Source organism: Leucopleurus acutus (assembly GCF_964270905.1).
Source record: "Leucopleurus acutus genome assembly, chromosome: 10".
NCBI lineage: Eukaryota > Metazoa > Chordata > Mammalia > Artiodactyla > Delphinidae > Leucopleurus > Leucopleurus acutus.
The window spans coordinates 5,601,076-5,624,252 of NC_139153.1; the positions used below are offsets into that span (position 1 = coordinate 5,601,076).

The window sequence follows — 23,177 nt, forward strand, 5'->3', positions numbered from 1 at the left end:
CCACACTTCTGCAAAACTTCTCCTATCAATGCAAATCTTATCTTTCAAAAGTCCTGGGCAAGTGATAACATAACAGCCCTGTCAAGTAAGCCCTGTCTTACTTGACAACATCAAATGAATAACATGACCACGTAAGATAAAGAACAAATCTCTAGTCTCACTGGAAGTCACATTTTGATTTTTTTTTCCCTTTCGCATATTCCTCTCTGAACTATTTCTTTCCACTAGTGCTTAATTTGATTTTGCAAGATAAGGAGAAAAGAGAGCGCCAAACAATTCTACTGCAGTTTTGTGTAATCAGGGGATGGACTATTCTGATTTGGCCCAGTCTCTTTTTCCTTCCCAGACCCTAACAAGAAGCAATTTTGCCTCTATCCCATCTTTAATGGTGCCCGGGTTGGTGGGAAAATCTTGGGTTAGAGGCCCTCTGATGAAAGTCCAGAATTTCCAAGGGCATAGGCATCAGCTTTTTTTTTTTTTTTTTTTTGCTGTACGCGGGCCTCTCACTGTCGTGGCCTCTCCCGCTGCGGAGCACAGGCTCCGGACGCGCAGGCTCAGCGGCCACGGCTCACGGGCCCAGCCGCTCCGCGGCACGTGGGATCCTCCCGGACCGGGGCACGAACCTGTGTCCCCTGCATCGGCAGGCGGACTCCCAACCACTGCGCCACCAGGGAAGCCCTGGGCAGCAGCTTTTAATTCAATTAAGCAGATACGTTCTGAGTAACACAAAGCACAGTCCTAGTTACTACAGAGGGAAAAAGGACAAACTTGAGGAGCCTATAATCAAGCACTTTGCAGCCCTTTCCCTTAAAGAAGCTTAATACCTATTTACCCCATAAAAAGCCTACAATTACCTTAGCTGCAACTCAAAGATTTAGAGCCAAGGAGTCAACTGGAGTGAGCTTTTAAAGTGATTTACAGTGGATCGGCCTGTGGCCCCTGAGTAACACGCAGAACAGTATGCTGGCCACTGGGAGTGTAAATTTAAAATCTTGACTGCTGAGGAAATTTGCTTTTTAAATGCTTTCCTCCTATGTTTCAGGTACTATTAAATTAATAGGATTTCCAGTGTGGACTGCAGGTCTGGACTGGGAGATTAAAAGAAGGTGAGAAAGCAGTTCCTGGAAACTAAATGGCCCAAGGCAAACTGTGGAGTAAACGCTGTGCTCTGGGCTGTCCCCCGGTCATCACGCCTCTCCCAGCTCAGGGTCTCCGGTTAGGTTCCCTGTCCCACATGGGCTCTCAGCGAGCTGGCGCAACTGCCTTCAATTGTTAACCCTATTTGGCTGTGTCGCCCTGATCTTCCGTTTGTTTCTCTACCTTTAAATGAACACGGTTTACTTTCCGTAGTCAGATAAACTATGGAGAGGTCATTTACTTTTGTTTTGCTGTGCCCTGATCTTTTCATTTAAAGAACACGTAGACTCAGCTTTACTATGACCTATACTCCGTGGCCCTGCCCTATGGAAGACAGCGGCCCTCCTCCCTAGAATTCAAGAACGAAACAGCAAAGGGAAAATCCCCTGACTGTGAATGTACTGGGACAGCAGAACAAGGTGGACAATTCCTGTCTTTCTAAATATTCAGAAAAATAAACCATAACTCAGAATGCTTTCCCAAGGTGAAACTTCCCCAGTGTCTATGTCAGCCTGGCCACTGCTGGCCGATGGGCAGGACTGGCTTCAGGGAGGAGAACGCAGCCGAGTGGGAGGCACAGGGCCTGCGCTCCGGTGTCGCTCCTTCCACATGCTAACTCTGGGACCTCAGGGCAAAGTGGTCAACCTCTCTGGACTTCAGTTTCCTCATTTTTAAAAAGAGGATAATAATAGCAGCTGTAAGGTGGTCATGGGTCTTGAACATAATAAATACGCAAGAATTAAAAAAAATTATAAACAGCTGGATACAGGTATAATACTGTCAGAAAACCTACTGCCCTTCTTGATATTTGGCTTTTAACGCAGCAATATCCCACAGAAGTTTTCTTTTTCTATTAGCTGATTCTACTCTTACGGTTTAGCTAAAAGGGGGGGGGGGGAACCCATCTTGAGATAGTCATCAAAATACATTAACGGGTGATAAAATTTTTCCCAAAATATAACTGAGTGGGGAAAGATTTACACATTTCTGTCCAGTAATCGCACACCTTTCCTGCGGGGGTTCATTTGAAAATAAACGACAGCATAAGAAGGCTTTCAGGGGCTGGGACAGTGTCTTCTGAATGTTCTGTGGCTCTTACTACCCTAGGAAGCTGCTGCAGATATCATACTCAGAGTCGACCCTACCTGTGAAAACTGCTGTACAGAGATGTGACCCAGGTCACAGTGCAAGTTGATGGCAGAATTGGGACCAGAATTCAGGCACAGTTATATTTTGTTTTAATATAATTCCAAGTTGCGTTCTCAGTTTCCTATCAGGGAAGAATTTTGCTTCTTGGAAAACGTGACCCAATCACCATTATAACCCACTCTGGGTTTCCTAAACAGTGGTCATCAATGTGCCTGCAGATGTTTGAGAATGCATTGGGGTAGGCCTGGCTGCTCAGAGCCTCCAAGAAGATAAAATTCATACACACAACAAAAGGACAGAGCTTCCAGTTCCCAGGAATAATCAGGACAGTGCTGCAAGGAAAGAAAAGTGATGTAATATCTGAAATGTATTTTTATACCCCAGGGAGAACTTCTAAGAGGTAATTTGAGTAGTTCTGAATGATACAATAATGGGATTAACTACCTTTTCCAGACCTAGGTCAGGCCCTTCCCAGAGAAAAGCAGAGCTGTGTGAAGGCATATAGATGTGGCCAGTTATTTTGATGCCAAGAAAAGACATGGATCCTGAAAGAGCGTGGTGGGACGAGGGAGGTCAGAGTTCATTTGTTCAAGTTAAGATGACCTGTACCTTTTTACACTATTCTCAAAACTTTTATTAGGAGAACTTGAAGGCGTTTTTCCCTTTTCAAAATGTTTACTTACCCTATCTGAAAACACTTCCTTTCCTCTGTTTCAGACTCAGCCTGTGGTAGGTACCAGCCAACAGCCGAGTGGTACCCCGCATGTGTGTGTGTGTCTGTGTGTAACATGGTGAGTCATTTACTCAAAGGGAAAACAACAACAACAACAAACCCAGCCACCCCAAATGAAGACCGTAGAAGAGAACTAACTGATTTGTCTGTTGTCTTTCCTGTCAAGATCGCCCTCGCCTTTGCTTTCGTCAGCGGGAAGGACTTTATGTACGAGTCATACAAATGTTTTGCCAGGGCCCGGAGATCAGCAGACTCTGGGTTCAGCTGGTCGATATCACTGGAGATCTCCGCCAACAGCTTCTCCTTCTCGGCCTGTGGCATCCGCCCAAACCTGATGGCTACAGAGGAAGAGAAACGGCAGGATGAATGACTGCGTTATTGCATATATATACATCACAACTTCTTTTATCCTTCCATTCATCAATGGACACTTAGGTTGTTTCCATTTCTTGGCTATTGTAAATAATGCTGTAATGAACATGGTGGGGGGGCGAATGAATTAAGTTGAGTCTTATTAAAAATGTTTTTGTCCTTTAACATCTAAGGGGCGAACTTGCAGTCCTATCAGGCTTTTGACAATGAGTAAGGCTTCGTCTCATGGTCAGTTTCCCACTTTTAACATGTTGATTTTGTAACAGTTGTAGCCTGTAAGCGAGACTTATACAACACTATTGCTTTTCATATGACTGTTGCCAATAACTCACGTTTTTCCACCTCTCTTTCTTGAGGCAAAAAAAAATGTACGCATTTAGAGGTTTTGCAGGATTGGGCAACCTAATAACAATCACTTTATTTTCCAGCTCCTTTAAAGTAAAACAAGGAGCAGCCTTATCACCATTATTAAGTAATTTTTAAGTTGGGGTAACATTTTTCAAACTATGTGTAAAGAGTATCTAAACACTTGCCTAGGTTTCTTTCCAAGGTCGAGATGAGCAAGACACGACAGTCTCATCTCCTGACCCTGAAGTCTTACTTGACAACATTTAATTCATTCACTGAACACCTGTTTGATGGAAGACACTGGCTTGACAGACTGGACTGGGAGACGCAAGGATGAAAGGGACGCGTCTAGGGGATCCCAGATATAAAAGAGCCTAAATGTACACGGATTATTCTCTCTCTCATGTACCGCTCTTTACGAGCTCCTTCCTTTCCACGTAAGCCGAGTTTAAGCTTCTGACCCTGGCATGATCTCCCCCTCATGCTCTTTCCTCCACCACTGGACTTATTGAAAGAGTCGTCTTCCCCTTTCTGTCTTACTATTTACTTCCCAACCCACTGCAATCTAGTTTTCCTCATTTAAATTCACCAAAACTTCGCTCTTAAAAGGATCCAGGGGCTTCCCTGGTTGGCGCAGTGGTTGGGAGTCGGCCTGCGATGCAGGGGACACAGGTTCGCGCCCTGGTCCAGGAAGATCCCACATGCCGCGGAGCGGCTGGGCCCGTGAGCCATGGCCACTGAGCCTGCGCGTCCGGAGCCGCAAAAAAAAAAAAAAAAAAAAGGGATCCAAAGCTTTCCTCACAGTCAGATCTAGGGGCCTCTTCTAAGTGCTCATTCTGCTTGAGCTTCCCAGCTTCCTCCCAGCCGTTAATACTGTTGACCTTCTCCACCCTCTTATTTCAAATTTTTCTCACACTGGTCTGTGCTTTTCTGGCTCTCCTACCTTTCTGCCTGCTATATTCCAGACGTCTTTGACAGTGCCTCTTCCTTCACTTACATTCTGCTATTCCTAGTTTGATCTTCTCTCTAACTCAGAAAATGTGCTAATGACTCCTGCCCTCTCTTCCCTGAGATTTGGACCCCTATTTTTCACTTCTTACTGTGTTCCTTTGCACATGGATGCTGGATATTCCACAAACACCTCAAATGCCACATAAAATCAAACTTTTCATTTTCCCCTCCAAACTGTCTCCTCTTACTGTGTTCCTTTCTTGATTAATTCACTCTATCACCCAAACTAGACACCTCAAATAATCTCTGACAACCCCTCTCTCCTCAGACACTTGTATTCATTGGTCACTGCTGAGAGATTTCTCTCAATGCCACTTCTTCTCACCGTTCCCCATGTTTCAGATCACAATATTGCACTGGTCTCCTGATGGTTCTCCCCGATTTTTCCCTCTCTGACTTCTCCTTTTGAGCTGTCAGTAGTTTGGTTTTTGGTAATACAGGTCTGATCCCTCCCTCGCTTCCTAAGAATGTGGTGCTACAGGAAAGGTAAGAAACACACAGAAGAGGAAGAATGGGGAATTAGAAGTCGGATGGAAAAGAAGGCTTTTGAACTGGGCCTTCAGCACCACATAGGATTTTGACAGGGGACAGAAGGACACAATACTCAGAGCCCCAGAGGCATTCTACCACAGGGCACTCTGCAGGAACACCAAAGTACGCAGTTTGTCTGAAATGTAAGTGGAAAGGGCAGCAGAGGGAAAACGAGGTGAAGGCTAGATGATGGGCGGTAATGAATACCCTGCAGGTATAAGTACCACAGCTCCTTTAGGACTTTTTACTTTGTTATATTTTCTGAAAGGTAACATTTGAGTAATTTTTCCTCACAACACAAAGAAGATGAAAGAAACAAAAGGTAACATGTCGCAGTTTAAATTTATTTGCCATTCAGGCTTTTCTTTTTTTGCAACATACATAGTGCTTCTGTTTACAAGGAAGGAGAGGACTACCTTATAAATACTAAATGCCACAAAAATCTGTGAAACCATTTTGCTAGCATTTTATGAAGCTGCTAAAAAATTATTTTGAAAGTTGTCGCTTTTTTTTTCAATAAAAGAAAAAATCCATCATTTATATAATAGGATATCCTAATCAGTAAAGCTAAGGTTTCACTAACTTTTTATATTTATAAAAATTATTATTTTTGTCCAAACTGAATGGTATGGGGAAACCTAGCTGAATGACTCATAAGTAATATAAGTCAACTCTTCTTTACTTCAGATTTTTAAAAAAATGCACAGCCTAAACTTATTATTTTATTATTTAGTTCATACAAAAAGCAGTTCTTGAATATTAAATATTCTCTAGTCAAAATTCTTAACGACTGGGCTTCCCTGGTGGTGCAGTGGTTGAGAGTCCGCCTGCCGACGCAGGGGACACGGGTTCGTGCCCCGGTCCGGGAAGATCCCACATGCTGTGGAGCGGCTGGGCCCGTGAGCCATGGCCGCTGAGTCTGCGCATCCGGAGCCTGTGCTCCTCAACGGGAGAGGCCACAACAGTGAAGAGGCCCACATAACGCAAAAAAAAAAAAAAAAATTCTTAATGACTAAATTATCCTATTAAAGAGGACACATTTAAAAAATATGATTAATGTCAGGGATCTTGACAGCAGGACTTCAAAACACAAATTGTACTTTGAAAAACTATAAAAATGTGTATGAGCATCCATTTGACTGAAGAAGCAACATTAATATACAAGAGTATTTTTATTAAGATTCTACAGATACCAGCATCACTATTTCAAAGTGTAAAACAAGTAGTAGCTGATACAATGATCACTTAGGAATTTGGTTCTTTAGTTCTGCTTTACTTTCGCTTAGAGCTTTCCTCTATAGGTGGTGTCTAGACAGGGCATTGAGCTGATTGTGTTCGGGACAATGCAGGAAGACTTCGGAGCCGTCAGCAGGATTGAACCATGGTCTAGAAATGATGGATTGTTAAATACCAAAATAAGTGGAACTTCGTTTATCTTGATCATTATAGAAAAACAAAAACTTTCTTCCCAAAACGTATCAATCCAACACCTGGATGCTTCTTCTACCTAATGCTGGATATTTGAGAAACAACTATGTATCCAAATGGAAGAATTCTGAAATCACGTCCTTCTACGATGTTTAGACTACATGTCACAGTCAAAATGAAAGTTCCATCCGAAGATGGAACCATATACCATGAACCATTAATCAAATATACCATTTATACTTTCCCTACCCCAGACTGCCCTGGATTTGTACTCTGGGGTTACATCGTTATGAGATCATCAAACATACTGACTTAAATTGCTGAGGAACTGATCAGAACATATGGGAGACCTGATTCAGGCATATGAAAAACATACAGGTGGAAACTTTTAAATTCAGGTAAATGACAGATATCTAGATATTTGGAAGACTGTGGCACTGTCTGTAAGACATGGACTAGCTGGTTGAAAAGTGAGGTAGGTTGTTTGATTTACACAGAATCATAGAATTTTCAAAGTTGAAAGGACTTAGCAATCACTGATTTTTTAAAAATTAATTTATTACTTTTTATTTTTGGTGGTACTGGGTCTTGGCTGCTGTGCCCGGGCTTTCTCTAGTTGTGGCGAGTGGGGGCTACTCTTCGTTGTGGTGCGTAGGCTTCTCATTGCGGTGGCTTCTCTTGTTGTGGACCAAGGGCTCTAGGTGCATGGGCTTCAGTAGTTGTGGCACACAGGCTCAGTAGCTGTGGCTCGTAGGCTCTAGAGTGCAGGCTCAGTAGTTGTGGTGCATGGGATTCGCTGCTCTGCGGCATATGGGATCTTCCCGGACCAGGGCTCGAACCTGTGTCGCCTGCATCATTGGCAGGCGGGTTCTTAACCACTGTGCCACCAGGGAAGCCCGCAATCATTGATTTTAGTGATTTTCCAACAATAGTTCCCAGAGTCCCTAGAGATCCTTGAAGGTGACTTCAAAGTCTCCTTCAAAGGTGGGAGCAGATGGCTAACCGGGAAGCTAAATGCACTGAAGGGACTGAACAGAGAGACCAAAGAGCAGAAGGAAAAGTAACACAGAATGGAGAGAATTCACTTTGGGGGATGTTTATTTCTTCTCGTGTGTACTGTGAATAGCAAGGAGCTGATCTTGGGGCTTCCCTCGTGGCACAGTGGTTAAGAACCCACCTGCCAATGCAGGGGACACAGGTTCGAGCCCAGGACTGGGAAGATCCCACATGCCGCGGGGTAGCTAAGCTCGTGCGCGACAACTACTGAAGCCCGCGCTCCTAGAGCCTGCGAGCCACAACTACTGAAGCCCGTGTGCCACAACTGCTGAGCCTGCGCTCCTAGAGCCCGTGCTCTGCAACAAGAGAGGCCACTGCAATGAGAAGTCCATGCACGGCAATGAAGAGTAGCCCCTGCTCGCCGCAACTAGAGAAAGCCCGCGCACAGCAATGGAACACCCAATACAGCCAAAAATAAAATAAATATTTATATAAAATATTAATATAAAATAAAATAAAAATAAATTTTAAAAAAGAAAATACCAAAAAAAGTATTAAAAGAAAAAAAAAGGAGCTGATCTGGGTATAACCCTAGAAACCTCTTTTAATAAGTTGGTCAGCTATTACATTGAGGTCCATTCACACAAACCACTAAGAAAAAGACTTTCTATAAGAACGGAAACCTCATTACTGTTGGCCTCACAATGGCCAGAGCAAGGAATTTTAAGTAGTTACTACAATATCCTAGAAAACTTTGTATCTGGAAATGCTTCCTTCATCAGGATAATAGACAAAACTAATCAAAACCTACTTGTTGAGGTCCCCTTCATGTGTATAGATCAAATGGATGTTTTCTTTTCTGTGCAACCCGTTCCCATCAAAACCCATGAAAAGGGATTTTCTTAGTCATGTTTGCAATCCTGTAAATGCTGAACTGCATGTGTTTGATGCCATGACATTTAATTTCTTTTTCTTTCTTTCTTTCTTTCTTTCTTTCTTTCTCTCTCTCTCTCTCTCTCTCTCCCTCCCTCCCTCCCTCCCTCCCTCCCTTACTCCCTCCCTCTCCCTCTCTCTCTCTCCCCACCCCCAACCTTTCTTTCTTTCTTTTTGCCTGTGCATGAACTAACCAAACACTCTACCAAGACTGCTCCTCTATCTGAATAGAGTAAGCTAATTGTCATAACAAGTCAAAAGATGACCTTATTATCAAGTTCATGATAGCTTTCTTTGACTTTTCTGGAAAGATAAAATTATACCATCAATACTATATAGGTTGGACTTTAAATATTATTTGCTTATAAATAGTAAGAAATAGGAGATATATTTTATGTGAATGTGTGCAATCACTAGGAAATATATTTTTCTTCAATATGAAAAGTGACAATTTTTAAAGGACAAAAAAATAAATAGCATTAAAAGCAAAACTGGTCTCCTTTCCTAGGCAGTCTTAGTAATAATGACCTTAAAGTCAAGGATTTCTTCATAAAGATAAAATAAGTTTATTGCGGGCTTCCCTGGTGGCACAGTGCTCAAGAATCTTCCTGCCAATGCAAGGGACATGGGTTTGAGCCCTGGTCCAGGAAAATCCCACATGCTGCGGAGCAACTAAGCCTGTGTGCCACAACTACTGAGCCTGTGCTCTAGAACCCGTGAGCCACAACTACTGAGCCCGCATGCCACAACTATTGAAACTGCGTGCCTAGAGCCCATGCTCTGCAACGGGAGAAGCTACCGCAATGAGAAGTCCGTGCACCACAACAAAGAGTAGCCCCTGCTTGCCACAACTAGAGAAAGCCTGCGTGCAGCAACGAAGACCCAACACAGCCCCCAAAAAAATAAAAAAGTTTATTGCAACTTGATTGCATCACCTAAAATATAACCCTTGAATTGAAAATTGGTAAAAACCCTTATGTTTTATGAAGTCTGAAATAAAAGGGAAACTGATGGAATTAAACCAGCAAATTATCTTGCAATTAATGACTGCAGTTGTATACACAGCAGATATAATCAACTGTTGAGGAAAGTTGGACCAAATTTCCATCCTGTCTAGTATAGCTGATGGATCTATTCAAAATATATTCTTGCCTTTAGAAGAAATGACCCCATATTATGATACAAATATAATTTTTTAAACTATTTTTAAAGGGTAGAAGATCAGTTCAATTAGTGATTCCCAAATATCTTGATTTCTGCTATAAAAACCAAACATCTGCATGATGGAACAAAAATTTAATTTTCACAGATGCTTTGGAGTCCTTACAGATGAACACTGACTTCAAATATTATATCTTCTTACCAGATTAGTTTTGAGAGAGGAAAAGGTAAAAGAAAAAAAAAAAAAAAGCAGGGTATATGATGACATGAGACTTTGGATTTAATTTGATTACTCTGGCATTTTATATCTCTTGAACCCGTAATTATTTTGGAAAGAACTGACTAATTCTTGACAAACATAATACTACCAAATTACATCAAAATTATTTTTTGTGAGCCAGTCAACCAATGAGAGCCAAATTAAGAACTGTTTCTTCAAACAGCGCTGTCTTCCATGATGTTACCGAGTTAGTGCTACAGTTCATGAAAACAGGGGTCTTCTACAGTCCTTCCCTCGTCGACATTCCAAATCATAAGCCTGACTTTAGACACAGGTTTAAAAAGTAGAAAGTTTTACTCTCTTATGTTACTATGGATACTGAAGCTTCGTGGAACTTTAAAATATTTGCTTAATCCACAAATTGTATGCTGCATAAAGTCAAGGATAGTGTTCTACTCATTTCTGCATAGTAAAGAGAAAAAAGGACACATATCTAAATTCTGATATACCACTTAAGTTCCGTATCCAGAAATCAGAATTTTCTTACATTAAAAGTAGAAACTACTATATATAAAATAGATAACTAATAAGAACCTGCTGTATAGCACAGGGAACTCTACTCAATACTCTGTAATGGCCTATATGGGAAAAGAATCTAAAAAAAAAAAAAAAGAGTGGATATATGTACATGTATAACTGATTCACCTTGCTGTCTACCTGAAACTAACACAAATTTGTAAATCAACTCTACCCCCCAAAATTTTAAAAAAATAAAGTAGAAACTACTGATATATATAAGTAAAGTATAATCTGTTTTTAATACTATTAAAGCAACACAGAAAATTAACCGCAACTATCATTACATTTGTTTCAGAACACTACAGTTATTTCCATTATCTCCCAGATTTCCCAGGCTTTACTCCCATCATGGCAGATGCTCAACTGTAAGACAGAAGGATTCACATTTAAAGCTGAAAAATTCTGACCTAATTGAGAAACGCTTTAGCAGCATGCAGTATTCTGAAATCTGGCAATCGGTGGAAAAACTGTACACGTTTTCAGCAACGGCCCTCACGTCTACTGATCTGGCAGCCATAATGAGAATAGTAAAGTATGTGGCACTAAGGGTTCACTTACCATTATGAGACATCCCCACAGCAAGGCACTTCTGAAAACGACAGTACTGACATTTATTTCTACTTTTTTTGTGGATCCGACAGTTCAGATCACACCTATCATAAATAAGCTTCAATCTGATTGTCCTCCGGAAGAAACCCTGCAAAGGGATATGGAAAAAAAGGAAGCAAATTTTGAGTGTTTGTGACAATGGCTAAAGGTACACTAGCCTGGGTATCAGAGGCTAAGGTAGGTTCTTGACACATTCTGTCACTGGTGACTTTAGATAAATCACTTAATCTCTCTCAGTTTTCTCTGCTATAATATAAAGAACCAGAGGATCTCCAGTATCCTTTTTTTAGCTCTTAGACAGTGACCACAACCCACTGATGTCATTGAATGCATCTTGGCTCTACATCTGGATTTCAGCAAGCTCTAAGAAGTGCTCTGGCTTTAATGTAATGCAAATAAAACACCATGTAATCAGTTCAGTCTCTCTGTAAATCATTCCAACAGCATGCCCCAGCCTTATAATTGTGCTAAGCAGTTTGGCAAAGTTATAGTCATTTCATTCTAAAACATGAGCAGGGCCAATAAAAATCCACATGTGGATAATTTTTTGGAATTCTCTATGTTGCATAATTTCCTACAGAATTGGTTTCATTTATTTATGCATTTGAAAGAGTGCTCCATAATCGTTGTAGCCTACAAACAAGAAGAGATAACAGAAAATAACATGAGAAGTAATACATAAATCCTCAGAAAATTGACAGCTATCTCAAAATAGCAAATATGTCCATTGGAGGCTAACTGAATTCTATTACATTTACATATTTTTGAAAGACCAGAAAAAAAATTCTAATGAGAAACATTTTCTTACTCCATTTTTTTGTTATTGTTCAGAATATTCCTACTCATTTCTATTGTGCTCATCTTCATGAAACTCACTTCTTAATTCTTTCAAATGTATCTGGCCCTGTTTGACACAAAAAGCAATGAATTAGGACTGACTCTACCACTGACATGCATTTGGACTTTCTCCAGATTTCTACCTTGAACTCTAGACAAGTATGTTCAGCTGCTTACTTGACATCTTCACTTGGAAATCTAAAACCATCTCTAACCCAGCAGGTCCAACTGTGAAGTCCTAATCATACCCTGCAAGCTTATTTCACTGCAGCTCTCTCTATCTCAGCTGATACAACTCCAACCTTGAAGTCACTCTCAACTTCTTTCTCTCATGAAGAAAAGCTCTTGCTCTAAATACACAATTGCCTGTTTCCCTCACTGCATTCAAGTTGTGCGAACACCTCGACTTCTCAGCGAGGCTTATCTATCTTATTTCATACTGTGACCTGTCCCTGTCCCCAACTCTCCTTGGCAGTTCTTGTTCTCCTTTACTCTGTTCTTTTTTCCCAATAGCCTTTATGACTTCCTAACATACCATACAATTTACTTATTATATTTATGTTTATTTTCTGCTCTTCCCCTACTGTCCAACTAAAATTGTGAGCTCCCTGGGAGAAGGGATGGTCTCTTATGCCCCTAGATGTAATCCAAACGCCAACAACAGTGCTACATTAAAATATGTTGAGTAAATATGTGTGTCATTTAACTTCCTTTCTAGGCCATCTCTGATATTTTGTGATTCTAAACTATGACTGAGATATTACAAGGCCACTGGCACACTCCTTTCCTTTCAGTTTTTGTTGCTATCTTATTAGAGGTAATAGTTACAAACATGTAGGAAATACATGTAACTATAAAACATAATAAGATAATTATCACACATGAGCCCATTGTTCAACCCAAGATTTAAAATCATAACCAGCCACTTGCATGCACTTATGAGTTCTTCCCTTATCTAACTCCTGCCTCTGTGGCCTCTTGACAATATAATCATTATCCCCAATTTTGAGTTTATCGTTTCCTTGACCTTTAAGAAAATATAGTTTTATCACACAATCTATAAAACTAAATAATACGTTGCTTAGGTATGCTAGTTTGCGGGCTTTATTAAGTAGTATCATACTATATACAGGTATTGCAAATATATTCCCCTCTCTATGACTTACGATCCTTGAAGTTTACTATTTCAGTCTTTTTTTTTTTAACTTGTAAACCATTTCATTTTGCTTTCATTCTTGAAAGATCACAGGGTACTCAGTTTTTCCTCTTAACACTCTGAATTCCATTGTCCCTGTGCTTTCATTGTTTCTGTTGAGATGTCTGTTGTCAATTGACTTTGGTTGCATTTATATATTCTCTTTGTTTTTCATATTCTGCAGTTTTACTGCAGTGCGTCTAGCCATGGATTTCTTTCATTTATCTTCTTGCACATGGTTTCTGCATCACGGTTTCACTTGTTCATCAGCTCTGGTACTCCAATTAGTTAAATGTTAGGATTTCTTTTCAATCCTTCAATATTTCCCAACTTCTCTTTTATATTTTTCATCTTCTTACCATTAATTACTCATTAATGTTCATCACGAAGGTAAACATCAGAACAGCCAAATAAGATGACAAAAAATATATAATGACAATGGCAAAAGTAAGTAAAAGCAAACTTTTCTCACCAAAGTTCATCAGTAAGAAGAGTTCTGTATGTTACTATTCATCACTAAAGAAGACATATTTTTAATATTCAAAGATCCTATGAATACTTAAAGAACTAAAAGAGGCTTCAAATTCTAGCAGATTCTGGGTAGGACATATTCTTTAAGACATTGTTGGTCTCATTCTTAGTAATTTCTTTGCATATATCTTTCAGTTCAGTAATCCTTTCTTCTCCTGTTTCTAGTATGTTATTTAACCCTTGCATTGAATTTTTATTTCAATGATTGTATTTTCCACTTTTAGAAGTTTCACCTGTTTTCAGAGCTGTTGGTCAGGTAGTCTATTATTGCTCATTCATTGCTATGATTCTGCCCTCTATCTTTGAACAATTCATACACAGCTGTTGTACATTCTGTATCAGGCAATTCCAATATCTGCTTTCCTTGGGTAGGGGTGGAGAGGCCTAAGTCTGTTTTTTTGTTTATTTTTTCACTTCTGGTGAATGTCATCAAGTTGATTGCCTACTTAAGTGTTTGCTGACATTTTAGTTTGAACTCATTTCTTGACCTTAAACTGTGAGAATCCTACAGGGTCTAAATTGGGAATTCTTTCCTCCAAAGAGAATTTAAAGATCCTTCTGTTGAAAACCAGGAGTGACACTGGCTTATGACTATTTCAGACTCTCTTGAGAATTGTGGCTCAACTCAGAAGCCCCAGACTCAGCTGCTCCTCACTGACAGCTCAGAATACTGACATAGGCATCTACCTGTAGGGCAATGCTGCACCTCAGTATTCCTATGGGCATCTATCATGAGGAAACTCTGCCCTGCCCCTCCAAGTATGCCTGCAGCTACATCTCAAGACCTAGGAGTTTTTGTTTGTTTCTTTTGCTATTAACGTTTTGGAGAGTTTTCCCTACCTCTTGTGAGATCACTAATATCTCAAACGGTATGGCCTGTGTAGGGTATGCTGGAAAGTTAAGCCTCTTTAATTCTCAAAGGGCTATAAGAAGGTTTAAATATTTAAAAGCCATTTTCCCCCCAATGATTCACACAAGGCTAAAGTACAGAACTGTTGTCACTGATAAATACTGGTGAGAAATTTTGTTTTGATTTTTGCCATTGTGACCATATATTTTTTATGATATCCTTGACTGCTTCTCTGATGTTCACTGTTAAAACCTAACATTAGTGGTTGAAAATGCTGCTTGGCTAGCTGACAGGTCCCGGAGTACTCACCTATTTGGCATGGTTGGAGAGGAAGGCTTTTTAATAAGAGAACTATGTTTTTTAAGCTTAACCCTTATAATGTAATTTTTTGTTCTGACTCCTATGATGACTTTCAAAGTGTATCACATTCTTTTTATAATGATTCCAATGTTGAAGGATAATCATTCTGTATATCATTTACGTACTGACTATGCACCTAAAATCTTGAACTAAATATATACAGCTCCAGCACAATCCTGGAATTTACTTTTACTTTTCTTTTAAGACTAAGTTCATGATAACCAACCATTTTCTTGCAATTTGACTCTTTCAAGAAATCTAGAGAGGAAGATACAAGGCTCTCCGTGTTTCTTCTGTAAAATTATTTCTTGACTTGAAGAATGAAGCAGGCTTCTCAAAAGTTTCTTCATATTGCCAATAAAGAAACACTCTCTAACAACACTCTTTTTTATTGTGTCAGCGTCCATAAAATGATGTGCAATTCCAACAGCTCACAGTTCTGATTATCATGAAGTCTGTGAACTGGTGTGATGGAGATGCACCAGTCACCATTTCAGAAAATGGTTTTGTGTATATTTTTATTATAAAGTCTTCATATTTGCTTGTGAGAACGTAATGCCTGTTTTTTGTTTTTTCTGCTTTAAAAAAAACTTCTCCAACCTATCCTTCATTGTTTTACAAGTAACAAAACTTCAGGTGCAATGAGACCTAAGAGCGGTATTGTTAAGTTTACAATGAGATTAAACGCCCTGTGTTGGACCTGCATTCAGCTTTATCATGAAATGGTATGGCCCATAGGGGCTGAATCAACGAGCTGCCACTGGCACATGGGAATATACTAAAAACTCTTTCTGAGGTAGGATACAAAAAATACATAGAAATACAAAAACAGGGCTTCCCCAGTGGCGCAGTGGTTCAGAGTCCGCCTGCCGATGTGGGGGACATGGGTTTGTGCCCCGGTCCGGGAGGATCCCACATGCCGCAGAGCGGCTGGGCCCGTGAGCCATGGCCGCTGAGCCTGCATGTCCAGAGCCTGTGCTCCGCAGCAGGAGAGGTCACAGCAGTGAGAGGCCCGCGTACTGCAAAAAAACCCCCAAAAAACAAAACCAGATTATACTGTATTGTATGGTAGATTGTGCTTCCTTATGCCTTTAGCTAAGTCTATGGTTCTAAAATGATCTTTCACTAAAGGCATAAAAATATGATGAAAACCGACTAGAGAAAAAAATAAGTGTCTAAATTGTAAGCAATAAATGCCAGCCATGAAAGCTGTAGAACTTATTAGTCTTTCAGTAGCTACAGGTTATATACTGCCTAAATCTGTAATGTTAACAACCAAATACTCCATCACTGTTTCCCTGTAATCCAAACCCAATCTTTTGATTCCTATCTGAATTTTGGCAAGGATCACCAACATAAACCTGTTCCACTGGCACTGTAAAGCTGTTTAAAAAGACCTACTGGCAGTTATCTTAAGGATTATAACGATTTTTTGCAATCCATAAATTAGTTTTCAGGTTTGTGGTCAACTGTATTTTAATTATGGGTATAGCCCACATTCTACTGAAATGACAAATGTTAAATTGCCAAACCACCTTTCAGAAAATACATACAGGTGAGTCTAACACATGTGTTAATTTCATTTTCACTGAGTACTGTTGATGAACTAAGGTGATATCTTTGATTACTGACAGCCACTGGTCTAATTTAGCTGCATTCAGAGTGTGGCAGCAATTTTGTTTAACTCCATAGTAGCAAAGAATGAGTCAGTATGTCTTCAGCTTCATTCCTTGTAACAGTGGTTCTCAAACTTTTTGGTCTCCATGCTCCTTTACTCTATTTTTTTTTTTTTTTTTTTTTGCGGTACGCGGGCCTCTCACTGTTGTGGCCTCTCCCGTTGCGGAGCACGGGCTCCGGACGCGCAGGCTCAGCGGCCATGGCTCACGGGCCCAGCCGCTCCGCAGCATGTGGGATCCTCCCGGACCGGGGCACGAACCCGTGTCCCCTGCATCGGCAGGCGGACTCTCAACCACTGCGCCACCAGGGAAGCCCACACCCCTTTACTCTTGTACAAATTGTTGAGGTTTCCAAAGAGCTTTTGTTTAGGTGGGCTATACCTATTAGCATTGATCAGACTAGAAATAAAACCTGAGAAATCACTATGCACAAGAACACACAAGCCACATTCCATCAGGCATCAGAACTATGCTAACATTCCATGTCATGTAGTTTCTGGAACACTCCACGTACAGTCCTGAGAGAATGAAAAAGGTAAATAACAACTTATTATTATTATGAAAATAGCGTCAACCTCATGGGTGTCTTGAAAGGGTCTTAGGGACCCCATTCCCAGATCACAATTTGAGAACTGATGACTTATACTTGGAGAAGCCAAATTACATTATTCCTCTAACGTTTTTCTTGTTCTTATCTTTAAAATGACCAGATGTCTATTTTCCCTTCCAAGGATAGCATAACCTTCCTTGCATTTTAGTCTAGGAAGTCTGTAATCCATATTTTGGATGGTTTCCAAGTTACTGCAGGTTACTATACTATACTGTTAATTTTTTTCTACTGCTTTTCTTTATTTGTTTATATCTGGTACGTGAAGGACTCCCCTAGATTCGTCAGGTCTTAAGTGTTCATTCTCCATTTTTGCCTTCGAACATTTCTGTTTGTAACTCGAGGGCACTTGGGTTTTCTCCTCCCTGTTTTCTTTTTGCTACTTTTCTTCTCTGCTTTCTTTTATCTTCTAAGTTTTTATGCCCTCAGAACTTAGCTACTTACAATATTTGTCTTTCAGTTTTTAGCTGTTCTCAGAAATGTTAAAACTCTCTACGGGCAGAAGCAAGAAGAACGACAATCCTGCAGCCTGTGGAACAAAAACCACATTCACAGAAAGATAGACAAGATGAAAAGGCAGAGGGCTATGTACCAGATGAAGGAACAAGATAAAACCCCAGAAAAACAGCTAAGTGAAGTGGAGATAGGCAACCTTCCAGAAAAAGAATTCAGAACAATGATAGTGAAGATGATCCAGGACCTCAGAAAAAGAATGGAGGCAAAGATCAAGAAGATGCAGGAAATGTTTAACAAAGACCTAGAAGAATTAAAGAACAAACAAACAGAGATGAACAATACAATAACTGAAATGAAAAATACACTAGAAGGAATCAATAGCAGAATAACTGAGGCAGAAGAACGGATAAGTGACCTGGAAGACAGAATGGTGGAATTCACTGCTGTGGAACAGAATAAAGAAAAAAGAATGAAAAGAAATGAAGATAGCCTAAGAGACCTCTGGGACAACATTAAACGAAACAACATTCGCATTATAGGGGTCCCAGAAGGAGAAGAGAGAGAGAAAGGACCAGAGAAAATATGTGAAGAGATTATAGTCGAAAACTTCCCTAACATGGGAAAGGAAATAGCCACCCAAGTCCAGGAAGCGCAGAGAGTCCCATACAGGATAAACCCAAGGAGAAACACGCCAAGACACATAGTAATAAAATTGGCAAAAATTAAAGACAAAGAAAAATTATTGAAAGCAGCAAGGGAAAAATGACAAATAAAATACAAGGGAACTCCCATAAGGTTAACAGCTGATTTCTCAGCAGAAATGCTACAAGCCAGAAGGGAGTGGCATGAAAAACGTAAAGTGATGAAAGGAAAGAACCTGCAATCAAGATTACTCTACCCAGCAAGGATCGCATTCAGATTCGATGGAGAAATCAAAAGCTTTACAGAGAAGCAAAAGCTAAGAGAATTCAGCACCACCAAACCAGCTCTACAACAAATGCTAAAGGAACTTCTCTAAGTGGGAAACACAAGAGAAGAAAAGGACCTACAAAAACAAACCCAAAACAATTAAGAAAATGGTCATAGGAACATACATATCAATAATTACCTTAAACGTGAATGGATTAAATGCTCCAACCAAAAGACACAGGCTTGCTGAATGGATACAAAAACAAGAGACCCACTTCAGACCTAGGGATACATACAGGCTGAAAGTGAAGGGGTGGAAAAACGTATTCCATGCAAATGGAAATCAAAAGAAAGTTGGAGCAGAAATACTCATATCAGACAAAATAGACTTGAAAATAAAGAATGTTACAAGAGACAAGGAAGGACACTACCTAATGACCAAGGGATCAATCCAAGAAGAAGATATAACAATTATAATACAGGAGCACCTCAATACATAAGGCAACTGCTAACAGCTATAAAAGAGGAAATCGACAGTAACACAATAGTGGGGGACTTTAACACCTCACTTACACCAATGGACGGATCATCCAAAATGAAAATAAATAAGGAAACAGAAGCTTTAAATGACACAATAGACCAGATAGATGTAATTGATATTTATAGGACATTCCATCCAAAAACAGCAGATTACACCTCTCAAGTGTGCACGAAACATTCTCCAGGATAGATCACTTCTTGGGTCACAAATCAAGCCTCAGTAAGTGTAAGAAAATTGAAATCATATCAAGCATCTTTTCTGACCACAACGCTCTGAGATTAGAAATGAATTACAGGGAAAAAATGTAAAAAACACAAACACATGGAGGCTAAACAATACGTTACTAAATAACCAAGAGATCGCTGAAGAAATCAAAGAGGAAATCAAAAAATACCTAGAGACAAATGACAATGAAAACACGACGATCCGAAACCTATGGGATGCAGCAAGGGCAGTTCTAAGAGGGAAGTTTATAGCTATACAAGCCTACCTCAAGAAACAAGAAAAATCTCAAATAAACAATCTAACCTTACACCTGAAGGAACTAGAGAAAGAAGAACAAACAGAACCCAAAGTTAGCAGAAGGAAAGAAACCATAAAGATCAGAGCAGAAACAAATGAAACAGAAACAAAGAAAACAATAGCAAAGATCAATAAAACTAAAAGCTGGTTCTTTGAGAAGATAAGCAAAACTGATAAACCATTAGCCAGACTCATCAAGAAAAAGAGGGAGAGGACTCAAATCATTAAAATTAGATGTGAAAAAGAAGTTACAACAGACACCGCAGAAATACAAAGCATCCTACTAGACTACTACAAGCAACTCTATGCCAATAAAATGGACAACCTGGAAGAAATGGACAAATTCTTAGAAAGGTATAACCTTCCAAGACTGAACCAGGAAGAAATAGAAAATATGAAGAGACAAATCACAAGTAATGAAAATTGAAACTGTGATTAAAAATCTTCCAACAAACAAAAGTCTAGGACCAGATGGTTTCACAGGTGAATTCTACCAAACATTTAGAGAAGAACTAATGCCCATCCTTCTCAAACTCTTCCAAGAAATTGCGGAGGAAGGAACACTCCCAAACTCATTCTATGAGGCCACCATCACGCTGATACTAAAACCAGACAAAGATACTACAAAAAAAGAAAATTACAGACCAATATCACTCATGAACATAGATGCAAAAATCCTCAACAAAATACTAGCAAACAGAATCCAACAACACATTAAAAGGATCATACACCATGATCAAGTGGGATTTATCCCAGGGATGCAAGGATTCTTCAATATATGCAAATCAGTCAATGTGATACACCATATTAACACTGAAGGAGAAAAACCATATGATCATCTCAATAGATGCAGAAAAAGCTTTTGACAAAATTCAACACCCATTCCTGCCTGCTCCATAACTCTGGAGAGTTATGATAAAAACTCTCCAGAAAGTGGGCAGAGAGGGAACCCACCTCAACATAATGAAGGCCATATATGACAAACCCACAGCAAACATCATTCTCAATGGTGAAAAACTGAAAGCATTTCCTCTAAGATCAGGAACAAGACAAGGATGTCCACTCTCACCACTATTATTCAACATAGTTTTGGAAGTCCTAGCCATGGCAATCAGAGAAGAAAAAGAAATAAAAGGAACACAAATTGGAAAAGAAAGAGTAAAACTGTCACTGTTTGCAGATGACATGATACTATACACAGAGAATCCTAAAAATGCCACCAGAAAACTAGTAGAGCTAATCAATGAATTTGGTAAAGTTGCAGGATACAAAATTAATACACAGAAATCTCTTGCATTCCTATGCACTAATGATGAAAAATCTGAAAGAGAAATTAAGGAAACACTCCCTTATACGATTGCAACAAAAAGAATAAAATACCTAGGAATAAACCTACCTAGGGAGACAAGAGACCTGTGTGCAGAAAACTATAAGACACTAATGAAAGAAATTAAAGATGGTACCAAGAGATGGAGAGCTATACCATGTTCTTGGATTGGAAGGATCAATATTGTGAAAATGACTATACTACCCAAAGCAATCTACAGATTCAATGCATTCCCTATCAAATTACCAATGGCATTTTTTACAGAACTAGAACAAAAAATCTTAAAATTTGTATGGAGACTCAAAAGACCCTGAAGAGCCAAAGCAGTCTTGAGGGAAAAAAACACAGCTGGAAGAATCAGACTCCCTGACTTCAGACTATACTACAACGCTACAGTAATCAAGACAATATGGTACTGGCACAAAAACAGAAACATAGATCAATGGAACAAGACAGCCCAGAGATAAACCCACACACCTATGGTCAACTAATCTATGACAAAGGAGGCAAGGATATACAATGGAGAAAAGATAGTCTCTTCAATAAGGGGTGCTGGGAAAACTGGATAGCTACATGTAAAAGAATGAAATCAGAACACTCCCTAACACCATACACAAAAAGAAACTCAAAATGAATTCAAGACCTAAATGTAAGACCGGACACTATAAAACTCTTAGAGGAAAACATAGGAAGAACACTCTTTGACATAAATCACAGCAAGATCTTTTTTGATCCACCTCATAGAGTAATGGAAATAAAACCAAAAATAAACAAATGGGACCTAATGAAACTTAAAAGCTTTTGCACAGCAAAGGAAACCATAAACAAGACGAAAAGACAACCCTCAGAATGGGAGAAAATATTTGCAAACGAATCAACAGACAAAGGATTAATCTCCCAAATATATAAACAGCTCATGCAGCTCAATATTAAAGAAACAAACAACCCAATCCAAAAATGGGCAGAAGACCTAAATAGACATTTCTCCAAAGAAGACATACAGATGGCCAAGAAGAACATGAAAAGCTTCTCAACATCACTAATTATTAGAGAAATGCAAATCAAAACTACAATGAGGTATCACCTCACACCAGTTAGAATGGGCATCATCAGAAAATCTGCAAACAACAAATGCTGGAGGGGGTGCGGAGAAAAGGGAACCCTCTTGCACTGTTGGTGGGAATGTAAATTGATATAGCCACTATGGAGAACAGTATGGAGGTTCCTTAAAAATCTACAAATAGAATTGCCATATGATCCAGCAATTCCACTACTGGGCATATACCCAGAGAAAACCATAATTCAGAAAGACACATGCACCCCAATGTTCATTGCAGCACTATTTACAACAGCCAGGACATGGAAGCAACCTAAATGCCCATCGACAGATGAACGGATAAAGAAGATGTGGTACATATATACAGTGGAATATTACTCAGCCATAAAAAGGAACGAAATTGGGTCATTTGTTGAGACGTGGATGGATCTAGAGAGACTGTCATACAGAGTGAAGTAAGTCAGAAAGAGAAAAACAAATATCGTATATTAACGCATGTAGGTGGAACCTAGAAAAATGGTACAGATGAACCGGTTTGCAGGGCAGAAGTTGAGACACAGATGTAGAGAACAAACGTATGGACATTAAGGGGGGAAGCCCCGGGGGTTGTTGTTGGTGGCGCGATGAACTGGGCGATTGGGATTGACATGTATACACTGATGTGTATAAAACCGATGACTAATAAGAACCTACTGTATAAAAAAATAAAATTAAATTAAAAAAAAATTTTCAGAAAGAAAAAAAACCACCTCTCTACAAATATCTGATGAACAGAATCACAGTGAAACTATTTGCTTAAGCCTTCTAGTTTTCTAAGTGTTTTACCAGTCCATAAAAATAATAATTTATTGTGGAAACTCAGCCAACCATACTTTTATTTATCAGCATAAATTACCAAGATGACCAAAAGTAAATGATTTCTTCGGGTATTTCTCAGAATTTAGCCACTATTTCCTCAAAATTATATAAATCTAACTCAATAAAATGACATGTTCTTACTACTCCTTGGGAAGATAATGATTTCATATAAGATCACAGATATTTTAGTTTGGTTTAAATCACAGAATGAATGGGTTTTCGTGTTTTAAACGAAAGCCGTCTC

At 39.5% G+C, this 23,177-nt stretch overlaps 1 protein-coding gene across 1 annotated transcript in view; it reads right to left on the minus strand.

The window, feature by feature from the left end:
* The window catches only part of PPARG (peroxisome proliferator activated receptor gamma), a gene marked incomplete at both ends in the record, with an annotated part of 71,426 nt that overhangs the window by 25,427 nt on the left and 22,822 nt on the right, over positions 1-23,177 (minus strand). Inside the window, 2 exons of the mRNA XM_082848097.1 lie at positions 3,158-3,357; positions 11,157-11,295. Coding sequence (XP_082704223.1) covers positions 3,158-3,357; positions 11,157-11,295 — 339 coding nt within the window. The remainder of the gene's footprint in view (positions 1-3,157; positions 3,358-11,156; positions 11,296-23,177) is intronic.